At 35.4% G+C, this 16949-nt stretch overlaps 1 protein-coding gene across 1 annotated transcript in view; it reads right to left on the minus strand.

Moving 5' to 3' along the window:
- Window positions 1-105: 105 nt before the first annotated feature.
- Window positions 106-16949, minus strand: part of ZDBF2 (zinc finger DBF-type containing 2) — a 31034-nt gene continuing 14190 nt past the window's right edge. Inside the window, exon 5 of the mRNA XM_089916474.1 lies at window positions 106-12782. Within this exon, the coding sequence (XP_089772600.1) occupies window positions 5663-12782 (7120 nt within the window). The 3' untranslated portion in view covers window positions 106-5662. The remainder of the gene's footprint in view (window positions 12783-16949) is intronic.

The raw sequence follows: 16949 nt of genomic DNA on the forward strand, positions 1-16949 counted from the left end.
CGCGAGCCATGGCCGCTGAGCCTGCGCGTCCAGAGCCTGTGCTCCGCAACGGGAAAGGCCACACAACAGTGAGAGGCCCGCGTACCACAAAAAAAAAAAAAAAAAAAAAAAAAAAAAAGGCCACAGGGATGTACTATATAACACAGGGAATTATACCCATTATCTTGTATGACCTATAATGGAATGTAATCTGCAAAAATACTAAATCACTATGCTGTATATTAACATAATATTATAAACCACCTATACTTCAATTAACTTTAAAAAAAATTTTTTTAAATAAGCATCTGATGAAGATATCAACTTTCCCTTAGGAAGTCATTTTTGTGCTGTGATTAAGATGGGTAACTGAGTCTATATAACACTTCATCCTGGTGCGTCAAACCAACACAGGACAGACTGTTCATAATAATGCAAACACAGGAAAACAATCTTTCCAGGTAATCATGAGAAATGCCTTGCAATGGGCCTCGATGTAGAAAGTTGAGGAATTTTTCAATGCCAAACAGCAGTATCTTGTGTTATCGATACAGGTTTTTTAATGATCTTTTGAAAGCCTAAGAATTATGTTGTAATTCCAGACTTACCACTATTGAAATTGTCTTTCACTCATATCAGTAATGAAAGTTAGCAACTAGAGACCTGTTTGATTGATGTTTGGATCCTCGGCACCCACCATAGGGCAAGGCACATAGTAGGGGTCTAAGTAATATTTGTTAAATGTATGAATAAGTAACTGTCTTATCTATGATCGGGTAGATGATAAACATAACAGATAAAATATTCACAGTTACAATTGCCTCAAAGCTCGGTTATGAAAAAATGTAACTATTTGTTGATAACTCATCTTACCCTCTATAAGAGCCCCCATTTCAGATTATTAAAAGCTTTTAGTCTAAAGCATGAACAAAAACTGGATATCTTCAATCACCACATTTATTCAAATTGACATCACATGGCTTCTGTTATGATACACTGAGAAGTCCACAGAATTTCTGCCCTGCCCCCGCAAAGAAAAGCATTATGAAGAAACATCACACAAACTCAAACTGAGGGACATTCCACAAAGAAACTTGTTTGTACACTTCAAAATGTCAAGTTATAAAAAATAAAGGCTGAGGAACGGCTCCATACTGAAGGAAACTAGAATCACGACAGTATGTGATCCTGAATTTAATCCTGGACCTATAGAGAATATTTTGGAACAATCTGTAAAATCCAAACAAGGCCTGTGGAGTAGAGGGTTGTATTATATCAATATTGATTTCCTGATTTTGATGATGTACACTGTGGTTATGTAGTACAGTAATTTTAAACCAGAACTTTCACTATGACCTGTACATCATCAACAATTCCTGGCTTTACTGCTCATGTAGGTTAGAATAATAGGCAACTTGAATATGAATCTCAGTTTGATCACTTGCAAGCAATTCAAAATGAAAGGATTGGGAACACAGAGTAATGTGTTGACACTGAAAATGAAAATTCACAAAGCACAGTGAAAAGAATGCCAAGATGGTCACTAAAGGAAATAAGAGTCAAAGACAGAGGAAGCATAAAGCATTCAAGTATGCAATAAGAGCACTCACAAAGGCAGATATCCAGGTGGTCGTGGATTTGGGGTAGTGATCGAGGATAACAGGTATGAGAGGCATAAAGGAACATCTAGCCTCAAACCTAACAGTTTTTATCATATTTGTCATCAGAAGACCAGTGTTCTGTTACCAGCTTCATTAAAAACTAATTATAAGTACTATTCAGCAATTTAAAAAAGAAGAAAATACTGATACATGCTACATGAATGACCCTCCAAAACATTTTGGGAAATGAAAAAAGTCAGACACAAAAGACAACATATTGTATGATGCCATTTATATGAAATGTCCAGAAAAAGCTAAACTATAAAGACAGACAGTAGATTAGGGGTGGCCTGGGACTGGGGATGGGAATGGGGATTATCTGTAGTCCCCATTTGATTACAGTCAACATTCATTTGTAATCCCAAAATTGAGGCTCTATGCCTTAATTTTCTCATCCACTATTTAGTCACAACTATAGTGCCTAACTCAAACGGGCTCTTTGAAAATCAAATGAGATAATACAGGTTAAAAGTCTAGAACAATGCCTGGTACTTAGTGAGGGCTCAACATGTACACATACATGTCCAGCTTAAAAATTCAGAAAATAAAATGCATGAAAAAAGCAACATGCATGTAATAAATTATAAACATAGAGAAAAGTGAAAGTTCATGCTTCAAAGATTCAGCAGCAAACTATAGTTCATCCTAGACAACTCCTTAGTCAAGGTAAATAATTTAAAATACTTTGGGAGAAATTTTTAAATATGTATTGTACAATCAAGTATAAGAAGAACAAAGGAAACATTAAATATACTGTTACTTCCCTACTATTTACGGTCTCAATGAAGTATAAGGAAATGTTGAGACTCCTCCTCAGCCTGTAATCTTCTTACGTTGACATTTTGATGTGTAATTTCCTAATTACATGATTTTTCACATATTTCCACATTTTTTTCTATACATAAAAGTCCTTTATTGAAAATGAGCTTCCATCTTACATTTTTACTCTATTAACTTTTTTATATAAAGAGAAGTCTGTTGTTCATCTTAACAATATAATCCTGGACCAAAAAACTCTAGAAGTCAATACTGCTGAGGCCAAAGGCACTGACCTCACTGACACAGATACACTCTTCCATGTTTTCTCGTTCTTTAAAACATACGCTATGGTATTGGAGGCACCAAAGTTCTCTCTTCCAGTAGGTGTCAAATAATGATATAGATACTGCCTCCTGAACTCAGTCCTGTTCACTGACTCTTCCAATACAGGTATACAAAGTAAAAAGTTGCTAACCCACCACTCCACCAAAGAAACAGTTGTTTAATTTTAATCCTTTGAAATAACTACTTCATTGAACATAACCTGCATATCTTTGGTTAAACTATTTTCTCACCAGCATCAACATTTATATTTCCCTATTTATTATCTCTAGGACCATTTATAAAATGAACTTCTGTTTTCATTAATCTATGATTCCTTAAGTATTCCCAGATAAAGTTCCTAACATGAAGAGAAAGTAGAGGCAAATTTCAATTCTTTGATCAATTTTATCTTGATAACTTTGAAAACAAACTTACTCTTTAAATTGCATTATAAAAAATACATTACTCTTCACATTAGTTTTACATGGAAATATATAATTATTTGAATATTTAAATATAGTTTCTCTTTAGCAAAAAAACCTGTCACTCAGAGCCCTAGTTACACAAAAAAGTTAAATGCACAAATCCAAAACACACTTCACACAACGTTGTCTACATACTGCACAATTTGGAACAATTATAGTAAACATCTATGCAAGATACTGAACAAGGACAAGATTAATAAAAATATTCACTATGGTTATAATTTGATTTTTTACTATTGAAAGAATTTAATGCATACTTGAATACACAAAAAACATCCAATTTTTACCTAATATGCAAATTAAGCCAAAACAAATTTTGACAAAGGGGCACTCTTGTATCCTACCAAATTCTGAAAGTTATTCACTATTTATTTAATTTCAATTATAACTTTTACAATTTCAAGTTTTCAAGCCTGTCTAAAATAATAATGATTATAGGAACTTAGTAAACATTTCCAAAATGTTTAAAAAAAATCATCAGGACTATTTTATACTTTAATATAATTCAGATATAAACCTTTTCCTCTAAAAAAAAAATGGTACTTGGAAGTTTCCAATGTGAAAAAGGTGGTATTTTTTTTCAAGTTTTTATCACTTGAATTATAAGAACTATTCTCTGTGCACGATGTAATCACAATAGATATGATACATCATAATTACATGGTACGTTTTTTCCGTATGATCTCTTGCTTTTAAACTGACACTAAAAGATGGCAGAATGCCTACCAACAATACTCAAGGGAATTACGTGTCTACTTCACAAGGAAAAAAAAAACAATACCCACAAAGAGAATATTTTTATGAATTAGCTGCTTGTTTACTTCCTAATCAGTAGGACAGTTTTCTTTCTAAATTCAGATTGGAGGATTAAACTAGTGGTTTACAGATATTTTAAGAAAGAAAATTAAAATATTTGTATATGAGGCAAAGTTGAAGTTGCTTTGGAACTAAAAATATAAACATTTGTCCATTTTTTTCAATATCATTACTGTTTTAAATTTACAAGTACAGAAATTACAACATTACACCATAACATACCCACAGGTTCAATAATGGCCCCTGAAATAAAACTACATTTAGAAACCAACTGTTACACTATACTTAATTCTAAGATAACAAATTTTTATCTCTGAAATCATGGTACACTGATCTAGTTTCAATAAAATATGGTTTATACAATGTAGTAGCTGAAATTCATGTTTCCCTTTAACATCAGTGATAGAAAAGGATCCAGGATCCTTGGCTTAACAGGATAATTATCTGTACCAGCTCAACCAGTATCCCTGAATAAAGGATCTAAAGATTTTCTGAGTACCTCAGACCTAAACTGCATATCTTGACATTTTTATGTGAACTACCAAAATCAGTTAGCAAATTGAAGTAAAGCCAAACCAATGCACAAATTCAGTTTTTCACTTGCAAAATGGGCCGCCACTTAAGTTATCAGTTTTTATTAGATCTTTTGAATTATTAAGATTATAACTTATTAATAACAACAATTAATGATCTGCCCAAATTACCAAACCAGTCATTTCAGTTCAAGCTATTAAAAAGGATATGGAAACATCTAAAATATTTTTAAGAGATAAGGCCATAAGATAACTGGATTCTCACATTAAACCACCAACCCTTCAGGTGGAGGGGAAAAAAGGTGGTAGAAAAGCATAATCACACTGGCAAGATCATTTTCCCCTTAAGGTCTAATAATGCTAAAGAAAAACCTGCAGAGATTGCATGTACGCATGTGTCCAAATGAGGAAAGTTAGATACCTGCAGATTCAGTTTAAATGAAGAAGGAAGAGTTTGTGTTATGTATGTAAAATCACCAGGCAGTTTTTTAAACTGGATTAAAGTTTATGAAATCTCATTCTCTGGAATGCTTTTAAAAGAAAGATAAATTATATTTTGTGTGTGATTATTTAGGTTAATCCCACTCAAAAGCTGAGATAATCTATTAGAGTTTCTTCTTTTTAATTATCCAGTTAGGATATGATATTGACAATGCCACTCTAAAACACACAGAAAATAACTACATATTCATTTGTTCCAATTTTTAAAAAGTAAAAGCATTTTATGTTTGCCACATCCATTTTTGCAATAATATAACCTGCTGACATGAGAGATACAATCATAAAAAATAAATAAGAGGGACATGATTTGAGGGAGAAAGTTGTATATACTGTGCTAAATTATGTGATATAAATTAAGATGAAGCTTTTCCACAGCAAATGGACAAAGGAAGTTTTTTAATTTGAAAAAAAAAGGACCCTAAACACTAACTTTAAATTAATATAAAAGTTCTGAAAAATAAGTCTATAGCAAAATAGTTGAAGGTGCATTTTTTTCACCAAAGTTAGGAAAGCTATGTACACTAGGTACCAAATATATTTTCAATTGAAGTACTGAATCCTCAACTAGCCCTTAATAGAAACACCTCTAGTTTACCTCATTACCTCACAATTTGTTAGAGAGCCGTGTCCTCATTCTATCAGAATATGGTACACCAGAATACAAACTTCTCAAAGCATATGTTCTAACAGGTCTAGAAGGTTTTCTCTGTTGTCTTCTAGGGCGTTTTTTATTACCATTCTTCTTACTTCCTGCAACGACAGAAGAGCCCCGCACAGGTTGCTTGGGAGAAGAGCTTGCTATAGCTCCTGACTGCTCTTCAGCTCCAGCTGATGGAATCGAGGCATTTGAAAGAATTTTAGCTGGTCTCTTTGCCTTCTTTAACCTACTGACATCAGATTTTTTCTTCTTAAGATGCATCCTAACGAAAGTGCTCCTGGACCAATATTTGTGACGCAAAAACACAGAGTATTTTGGAATATACTTTTTAATTATATCACTTAGTTTGGTCTGAATCCAAATGGACCGTTTTTCTGAAGCAATTCTGGTTTTTTGCTGGGGAATAACTGGTCTACAATCTTCTTTGGGAAAACCTGGCTTATTATTAGTTGTCACCTTCCTTCTCTGAATTTTCCTTTTACTTTCCAAAAACTTATTTCTAATTGATTTCAGAGAAATTTTGGCAACATCATGATTTAAAAGAGTTGACTGGAAATTACTTTCTTTTGAAACCTCACTAGAATTCAAAATCTTGGATTTTTCCAGAAACACAGATTCACTGGCCTCCTGATGTGCCATTAATTCACGTCCTACTGACACTGTCATAAAAGGTGCTGAAGCAGAGCTTTGTACATAAGTATCATCATCTCCTGCATTAGAATTTAGGTGGCTAAAATGAATTTCCACACAGTTATTCTTGTCAGGCCCTGGTACTTCTATGTTCAAAGAAGGATCAATTACAATCTGTTTATTCAATGGGTCATAACAATTAAAGGAACTCTGGTTAAATTTGTACTGTATGCTAAGATCCCAATTATTTCTACTACCATGCCTCCGTTTAGAGAAGTTGTTGGATTCACCTTTCTTCAGCTTAATATTTGAAGAAAGAACATAAATTAAGGCATTTGGTTGCAAAGGCTTCAAAACTGTAATACAGGACTCAGGAAATTCAACTTTTCCAATTTTTACTTTCTTTCTTGTTTTTCTGTCATTCTGTAAAAGTAAACGCTTCCTTACTGGAGAGTCTTTCTCTTGTCCAGTTATTCTTCTTTTTGTCCCTGGGTGACTTGCAAGATTGGTTTGAGTTCCATGGCTGACTTTTATAGCCTGGCATGGAGAAGCCACTCGGCATGTTTGTTCAAAATGCTTCTTTGCTGAAGGATAATGGCTAGGTTTATCTAAGGCCACTGAAAAGTCATCAACATCTGAAATACCACCTGCATTATCATCACAATCCGAAAGAACTTGAATTGATGTAGTGTCCTGATTGAGGTCACTCCAGGTAACCTTTTTTCCTTCATTCGATTTTTTTTTTTTAATTTTCCTGGTCTCACAGTCATCATCAAAGTAACAGTGGAAACGACCTTTCTTAAATTCCTTCATGAGAGCATTAATTTTCACATCACCTTCTCTCATTATCTGAGACCACGTTTTCCCCACAAATGAAGGAGGGACATGAGGCAAGCCTTCAAGAACTGGTTCATCAGGATCATCTTCTGTGACTTCCTTTGCTTTTTCCAGGTTCCGTATAGAATCAACCATGGGAACAGAGCCTGAATGGGAATTATGGTTTGTTTCTTTCAGGTCAAAAGACATCTTCTCAAATAGGTCTATTTTATTAACAGCTTCTTGAGGCTGGTCATTGTCAGACTGAAGAGAGGGATCACATTGAAAATTCATCCCAGAACCACAAGGTTCACAGCTCATACTTTTTAGATCGGTATGTTTTAACTTCAAAAGGTTTTCTTTATCAGGCATTTGATGAATCACCAACTCAGGAGACTCATTACAATCCACTGCAGAAACACTAGATTCACAGTTCTTATCTTTTAGGCCAATATTTTCGACATCTTTCCAAAGGTTGACTCCTTTGTTAGCCTTCTGGCGTTGCTGAGTCACTGGCTGAGAAGTCTCCTCCCGTTCAAAATTTCTTTTAGGATGATTAGATTGACAGCTCTTATCTTTGGGGTCAATATATTTGGCCTTTTTTTTCCTAGGCTCTTGTGACTGGGAAGTCATGGACTGATGAGAGGCATCAATTTGAAAATTTAGTTCAGAAATATAAGGCTCACAGCTTGTCTCTTCCAGAATAATATAGTCTTGCTTCTGGTTTACTACTTTAAAGGTCTTTTTGGAATGGTTTGTCACTGATTGAGGATATCCTAGTTCAGAATCAGAAGAGTCACAGTTCTCATCTTCTGGAACAAAACTTTCTTCATTTATACAGCTGATTTCATTGACAGTCATCTGAGGTGAGTCAATCACTGGCTGAAAATGGACATCAGAATCTGAAATCATTTCACAATCGTTATCACTGGTCATCAGGTCCACAAATAGCATCTTCTGAAGATCTGCTTCTTTGTCTGACACTTGAAGTTCGTTTATCACTATTTGAAGAGGAACATCAGAATCACACATTATTTCAGAATCACTAGGTTCACTGACTCTTTCTTCCATGCCAAGATGCTTTTCCATCTGAAAGTTTACTTCTTTGCAAACCACTTGAGGTTGGTCAACTTCTAACTGAAGATGAACACCAGAATCACATTTTATTTCAGAAACACTAAATTCACAGTTCTTATGAAGGTCATGATCCTTCTCTTGCAAGTTTATTTCTTTGACAGCCACAGGAGAATGCCCAGCTATGAAGTCAACATCAGAATCATAACTTACTTCAAAATCACCTAGTTTATATCTCTTATTTTCCAGGTAAACATGGCCTTCCTCCCAAAGACCTATTTCTTCAACAGCTTTTTGAAGCGGTCTAGTCACTAACTGAAGGGGATCATCAGAAACAAAACTTATTTCAGGACCACAAGGATCATTGCTCTTATCTTCCAAACTGGCTTTCTGCTCTTCCAATATGTGTGGTTGCTCAACCACTGATTGGAGATGGGCATTTGAAACATAAATGACTTCGGAATCATTGGGTTCATAGCTCTTAGTACACAGACAAACATGTCCCTCCCTCAGAAGATTTATTTCTGGAATAGCCTCTTGAATTTCATTAGCCACAGACTGAAGAGGTTCATCAGAAACAAAATTTATTTTTGAATCACTAGGTTTGACCACCTTATCTTCCAAGTCAACATCCTCCTCCCAAAGGTTGATCTCCTTAACTTTAGTTTGGCCAGCCACTGACTGAAAAAGGACATCAGAATCATACACAATTTCAAAACACTTAGATTCATCTCTCTTATCTTCCATGTCAACTTCATCCTTCCAAAGGCTTACTTCTTTAACAGTTTCTCTAAGCTGGTTGGCCACTGACTGAAGGGGATCAACAGAATCAAAACTTATTTCAGAGCCACAAGATTGATTGTGCTTATCCTCTAGCTCAGTATGCTCCTGCTCCAAAATAGTTATCTGAGCATGATCAACTACTGACTGAACCAAGAGATCAGAATTCAAACTCATTTCAGAACCACTATATTGGCTGTTCTTATCTTCCAAGTACACATGACCTTCGTTCTTGATGTTTATTCGTTTAACAGCTACTTCAGGTTGATCAGACACAGACAAAAGAGGAACATCAGAATTATGTATTAATTTAGAAGCATTAGGTTCATCAACCTTATTCTTCTGGCCCATATCCTCTTCTTTCCACAGGTTTGTTTTTTCAACCACTTCCTGAAATTGTTCAGTCAATGGCTGAAGAGGGTCATCAGAATGAAAAGCTATTTTACCATCACTAGATTCATTGTTTGTATCTTCCAGATCCACATGTTTTTCCTTCAAAAGGGCTAGTCGAGGTTGGTCAATGACTGAATGAAGAGGGGTATCAGTACCCAAATTTTTTTCAAAACCTCTAGGTACAGTACTTTCATCTTCTGGGTCAACATGGTCCTCCTTTAAAATGGTTATTTGAGGTTTTTCATTCATTGACTGAAGAGGGACATCAGAGTCCAAAGCTATTTCAGAACCACTATATTTATCACTCCTGATCTCTAGAACAACACGTTTTTCTTTCTGAACATCTATTTCTTTAACAGCTATTTGAGTTTCAGTCATTGAATAATCAGAATCTAAATTTATTTCAGAACCACTGAATTTAGCACTTTTACCTTTTAACTTAGCATGCTTTTCTTTTTGAAGCCATAGTTCTTTAACAACCACTTCAGGTTTGTGAATCACTGACTGAAGAGGGATATTGGAATCCAAACTTGTTTCAAAAACACTTAACTCATTACCTTTATCTGCTAAATTTACATATTCTTCTTTTTGGTTTACTTCTTTAATAGCTATGCCAGGATGATCAGTCACTAAATGAAAAGAAATATCAGACTTCATGCTGCTTTCAGAAACAACAGGTACATTACCCTTACTTTCTAAGTGTATAATCTCCTCTTTCAGAAGGTTTCTTTCTTTAATGGGATCTTCAGAACATCCAGTCACTGAACGAAAAACATCATAATCAAAACTTAATTCAGAACCACAAGGTTCATTTTCCTTATTTTCTAAGGGTGCCCACTCTTCTTTTGGAGGATTTAGCTTTTTAACAGCTTCTTCTGGATGGTTAACCACTGACTGAAAAGGGATATAAGAATCCAAACTTATTTCAGAACCGGTGGGTTCATCATCCTTCCCTCCTAAGTGTATATACTCTTCTTTCTGAATGAATGTTTCTTTAGCAGCTACTTCAGGTTGATAAATCCCTGAATGAAGAGGTATATCAGAATCAAAAGTTATTTCAGAAACACAAGATTCATTACTCTTATTTCCCAGATCAATAGACTCCTCCTCATAAATGGCTACTTGAGATTGGTCAACTACTGAGTGAAGAGGAATATCAGAATCAAAAGTTATTTTGGAGCTAATTGACTCAAAGCTCTCATCTTCCAGGTTAACGTGCTTCTTTCTTATTTCTTCAACATCCAGCTCAGTATACTCAGTAACTGACATAAGAGGAGGATCGGAATCAAAACTCAACTCAGAACTGGAGCACCCATAGCTCTTAACTTCCATATCAACACTTAACGCTTTCAGATTTATTTCACCACAATCCCCCTGAGGTTGATCATTAGCTGATCGATAAAGAGAAGCATGAGAATCAAAACTTAGATCAGAAATGCTAGATTTAACACTCTTATTCTCCAGGTCAAGAGCTACTTCCTGAGCGTTTACTTCTTTACCTGCCACTTGGGATTGGTCAGGCACTAACTTAGCATCTGTTTTCATCAGATGAAAATTCATCTCAGGACCATGAGACCCACAGTTCATATCCACAATGTTATTCTTCTCTTTCAGAAGATAGATTTCTTCAACAGCCCTCTGAGGTTCATCAGTCATGGTCTGAAGAGAGACATCACAATCAAGATGTGCTTTAGCACTACTAGGCTTACGATCCTTATCTTTCAGATACACAAGCCTATGCTCCAGGTTTCTTTCTCTGACAGCCAGTTGAGGATGGTCAACTACTGACTGAAGAGAAACATCACAGTCGAAACTTGTTTCAGAACAACTCGATCCATAGTTCTTATCAACCAAGCTAATGTGAACCTTCTTCCAGAGTTTTGTTTCTGTGACAGCCACTGGGAATTGGTCAACCACTGACTGACGTGAGAAAACAGAATCAGCACTTATTTCAGAGCTACCAGATCCATAGTTCATATCAACCAAGCCAACGTGTGCCCCCTTGGGAAGGTTTACTTCTTTTTCACGCTGTTGGGGGTAGTTATCAGTTGACTGAAGTGAGGCATCACCATGAAAATTCATCTCAGAATCACTAGATTCATAGCTTTCATCAACCAGCCTAATATGCATTGCCTTCTGAACACTTACGTCTTTAACAATTACTTGAGTTTGGTTGGAAGTCAACTGAAGGGAGCCATCATAATCAGAGCTTATTTCAGAAACACAAGATTTATTGTTCTTATACTGCAAGTCAGCATGTACTTCCTTTAAGAGGTTTATTTCTTTGGCAGTCACTTTAGATTGGTCCGTCAGTGAATAAAAAGAGGAACTGCCATCAGAACTCATTTCAGAACCTCTTGATTCACAGTTCTTATCTTCTTGGTCAATTTGCTCCTCCTTCCAAAGGTCTGGCACAGCCTCTTCATGGTGATCAGATGCTGACTGAAGATAGCCACCAGCAAACTTCATTTCAGAACTCACTGAGATCTTCTGTTCCAAGAAGGCTGACTTGTTAAAGACCAAATGCTTTCCTTCTTGGGTATGATCCATATTAGGAAAGAATTTCTCATGATGCTTTGGAATGCCATCTTCAAAGATTCCTTTATTAGAAGGCATGTCAGTTTTATTCAGGTTGACTGTTGGGTTTACTGTAAATCTGGAAAGAGATTCCAATTTTAAGAAGCCTTCAGCACCCACAAATTCATGGACTTTAGAGCCAGTTGACAAAGTTTTACCCTGAGATTTCACATCTTCCTGTATAACCAATTTATCTGAATTTATACATAAAGATTTCCTGTTTGATTCTTTAGGTTTCTGATAAGTTATTGAAGAAGTTTCTGGATGGGATGATAGCACAGGGTTTCTAGAGCCCCTGTCTAGCTGTTTAAAGTATTTGTCAACTTTGTTTGGGTCACATTTGTTAACTGAATCCAAATGGGATCCTAGTGGTAACCCAGTAGTAGCATTAGTTGTAACTGGTCTTTCATGAGAACTTTCAGGTAAACAACTAACAGGAGCATTAGAAACCACTGATGAATATATTACGTTTTGTCTATTATTTGTAGCATGACCAATACCAACTGGGTTAAATTCTTTCATATGGCTCCCAATTTTATGAATGAACTCCAAGGGCTGCTGCTGTCCTTTCTCCAGTTTTTGAATAACTGATGGCCGAATTGAAACACTCTGTATATATTCCTGAGATTTACTAGGTTTAGAATACAGCTCTTCAACAGGTTCAGAAGCCTTGGAAGACATCTCTTCTCTGACTCCAGTAGCATCCTCAGTCATTATTTCAGGAACAAAATCGTCATTCGGAACCACTCCAGAAGGTGACACAGTAGTCATATGAAGTCTCTCATTTTGCATTGATCTAAAAAGCAAGGGGGAAAAAATCCATAAAAATACTCTAACATCTGTTTAAGATTTTTATTAAATGCATAATAAATGTTATTTTCTTCCTACCCTGGGCAAGATTCCTAGAAGACAGAGTCTCAAATTAAAATTAATTTTGTAATATTTGGCTAAGAAAAGAAAGGAAGGCAGAATCATAAAATCAAACAAGTTGGAAATCCCAAAAAATTTTCATCTGTATTCATGTGGGTTTAAAATTAACAACTAAATAAATAAATAAAATTAACAACTAAATCACAATCCGTATTTCTACTCATTTTAAACTAATTTTACAACAAAAAAAGGCCTCCAAAAATGTAACCATTAAAGGTTTAAAACCACTCTTTTATATAACTCTTATGCTAAAAAGGAAAACTTTTTAAACTATCTACAAACAAAATAAATAACTATATATTAAATCTATGAGATGATCAAAATGAAAACTTCACACTTTTAAATTTCCCATTAAAATAAGAATTAGTAAACAGAAATTAACTAAATGAGCATCTAGTTCAAAAAGACAGAAAAATAACCAAATCCCCCTACCTCAGGAAACTTGAAGATATAAATTAAGAAAAAGACCAATAAATAGGAAACAAAAGTAAAGCAAGAGCTGATTTTCAAGAAGTCTAAAATAATAGAAAAACCAACAATGTCTAGACAAGGGGGGAAAGAGAGATGAAATTTTTTAAAGATGAACTATATAATTCAGAAAGCTTATAAACATAAGTAATGTGGCACTGGCATGGGATTAAAACCATTCAATGAAAGAAAATGGTATTCAAAATCCAATATATAGATATAGAAGTAGATGTAGATACACACACACAAATACAGGAATTTTATGTTACAGGTGATGTTTTATATCAGTGGAGATAATTAGTATATTTAAAAAATAAGTACTGCTATATACCACTTATAAAAATAAATTCCAAGAAGATTAAAAATATTTAAAAGAAGAGAAAAATGGAATTAAGAAAAAGACATGAAAGAAGCCATAAAGAAAAATTCTTAGATTGTGTCAAAATGTTTCTTTCTATATGGTAAAAAATAACATATAGTTGATAAACACATGATAACAGAGTTGATAAACACATGACAGATTCTGATATTTAAAATACAAATAACATTTAAAATACAAAGAACTATTATTCCTAAATATTGCATACAAACCCAAAATATACAAACAATTCAATGGAAAAATAAGCAAAGTATATGAAAAAACAATCCATAGGATAAATATATTTCTAATAACTATATAGCAAGAGAAATTCTACTTTACTCATAAATAAATAAAGGTTAATTAAGAGACACTTTTTGGCCTATTATTTTAGGGAGAAAGAAAGAGGTTGATAATCGCAATGTTGGCAAGAGTGACAGGAAATGAGCACTGTCATATACTACCGGTGTATATACATATATATACAATTTATGCAATAAATTATATATAAATTGGTATAGTCTTCCAGGAAATGTCTATCAAGAATTAAAATTTTCTTCTCTAAATGTCTGGTAGAATTCACCTGTGAAGCTGTCTGGTCCTGGCCTTTTGTCTGTTGAGAGTTTTTAAATTACTGATTCAGGGCTTCCCTGGTGGCGCAGTGGTTGAGAGTCCGCCTGCCGATGCAGGGGACACGGGTTTGTGCCCTGGTCCGGGAGGATCCCGCATGCCGCGGAGCAGCTGGGCCCATGAGCCATGGCTGCTGAGCCTGCGCGTCCGGACCCTGTGCTCCGCAATGGGAGAGGCCACAACAGTGAGAGGCCCACGTACCGCAAAAAAAAAAAAAAAAAATTACTGATTCAATTTCATTACTGGTATTTGGTCTGTTCATATTTTCTATTTCTTCCTGGTTTAGTCTTGGGAGATTGTATTGATACATTTCTAGAATTTGACCATTTCTTCTAGGTTGTCCATTTTATTGGCATATAGCTATTCACAGTAGTCTCTTATGATCCTTTGTATTTCTGTGGTGTTTGTTGTAACTTCTCCTTTTTCATTTCTGATTTTATTGATTTGGGCCCTTTCCCTTTTTTTCTTGATGAGGCTGGCTAAAGGCTTATCAATTTCGTTTACCTTTCAAAGAACCAGCTTTTAGTTTCATTGATCTTTTCTTATTTTTCTAAGTCTCTATTTCATTTTTTTTTATTATATCATTTTCTTAATTTTTTTTTGGCTGCATTGGGTCTTTGTTGCTGCGCATGGGCTTTCTCTAGTTGCTGCAAGTGGGGGTTACTCTTCGTTGTAGTGTGCAGGCTTCTCATTGCGGTGGCTTCTCTTGTTGCAGAGCACAGGCTCTAGGCGCACAGGCTTCAGTAGTTGCAGCACGTGGGCTCAGTAGTTGTGGCACGCGGGCCCTACAGCATGTGGGCTTCAGTAATTGCAGTGCATGGGCTCAGTAGATGCAGCACACAGGCTCTATGGTGGGGGGCTTCAATAGTTGTGGTGTGTGGGCTCTGTAGTTGTGGCTCGTGGGCTCTAGAGCTCAGGCTCAGTAGTTGTGGCATATGGGTTTAGTTGCTCTACGGCACATGGGATCTTCCCAGACCAGGGATCAAATCCATGTCCCCTGCACTGGCAGGCGGATTCTTAACCACTGCGCCACCAGGGAAGCCCTGAATCAGTAATTTAAAAACTCTCAACAGACAAAAGGCCAGGACCAGACAGCTTCACAGGTGAATTCTACCAGACATTTAGAGAAGAAAATTTTAATTCTTGATAGACATTTCCTGGAAGACTATACCAATTTATATATAATTTATTGCATAAATTGTATATATATGTATATACAATATATATTGTATAGGGAAGTCCCTATTTCATTTATTTCTGCTCTGATCTGTATCATTTCTTTCCTTCTACTAACTTTGGGTTTTGTTTGTTCTTCTTTCTCTAGTTCCTTTAGGTGTAAGGTTAGGATGGAAAACTTCTGAATCAATCTATGAGGCCACCATCACCCTGATACCAAAACCAGACAAAGATACTACAAAAAAAGAAAGTTACAGACCAATATCACTGATGAATATAGATGCAAAAATCCTCAACAAAATACCAGCAAACAGAATCCAGCAACACATTAAAATGATCATACACCACGAACAAGTGGGATTTATCCCAGAGCTGCAAGGATTCTTCAATATACTCAAATCAATCAATGTGATACACCATATTAACAAATTGAAGAATAAAAACCATATGATCATCTCAATAGATGCAGAAAAAGCTTTTGACAAAATTCAACATCCATTTATGATAAAATCTCTCCAGAAAGTGGGCATAAAGGGAACATACCCCAACTTAATAAAGGCTATATGTGACAAACCAAAGCTAACAACATGCTTAACAGGGAAAAGTTGAAAGCATTTCCTCCAAGATCAGGAACAAGACGAGAATGCCCACTCTCACCATTTTTATTCAACATAGTTTTAGAAGTCTTGCCCACAGCAACAAGAGAAGAAAAAGAAATAAAAGAAATCCAAAATGGAAAGGAAGAAGTAAAACTGTCACTGTTTGCAGATGACATACTATACATAGAAAACACTAAAGATGCCACCAAAAAAAACTACGAGAGCTCATCAAAGAATTTGATAAAGTTGCAGGATAGAAACTTAATATACAGAAATCTGTTGCATTTCTATACACTAACAATGAACTACAAGAGAAATTAAGGAAACAATCCCATTTACTATCACATCAAAAAGAATGAAACACTGAGGAATACATCTACCTAAGGAGGCAAAAGATCCGTACTCAGAAAACTATAAGACACTGATGAAAGAAACTGAAGATGGCACAAACAGATGGAAAGATACACTATGTTCCTGGCAGAATCAATATTGTTAAAATGACCATACTACCCAAGACAATCTACAGATTAACTGCAATCCCTATCTAAATACCAATGGCATTCTTCACAGAACCAGAACAAATAATTTTAAAAGTTGTATGGAAACACAAAAGACCCTGAATACCCAAAACAATCTTGAGAAAGAAGAACAGAGCTAGAGGAATCACACTCCCTGACTTCAGATTATACTGCCAAGCTACAGTAATCAAAGCAGGATGGTACTGGCACAAAAACAGAAACATAGATGAATGGAACAGGACAGAGGGCTCAGAAATAAACCCACGCAGACTTCCCTGGTGGTC

Source organism: Delphinapterus leucas, chromosome 8, assembly GCF_059928025.1.
Source record: "Delphinapterus leucas isolate spDelLeu-1000000601 "Yukka" chromosome 8, BTC_Dleu_Yukka2, whole genome shotgun sequence".
In the NCBI taxonomy this organism is placed as follows: domain Eukaryota; kingdom Metazoa; phylum Chordata; class Mammalia; order Artiodactyla; family Monodontidae; genus Delphinapterus; species Delphinapterus leucas.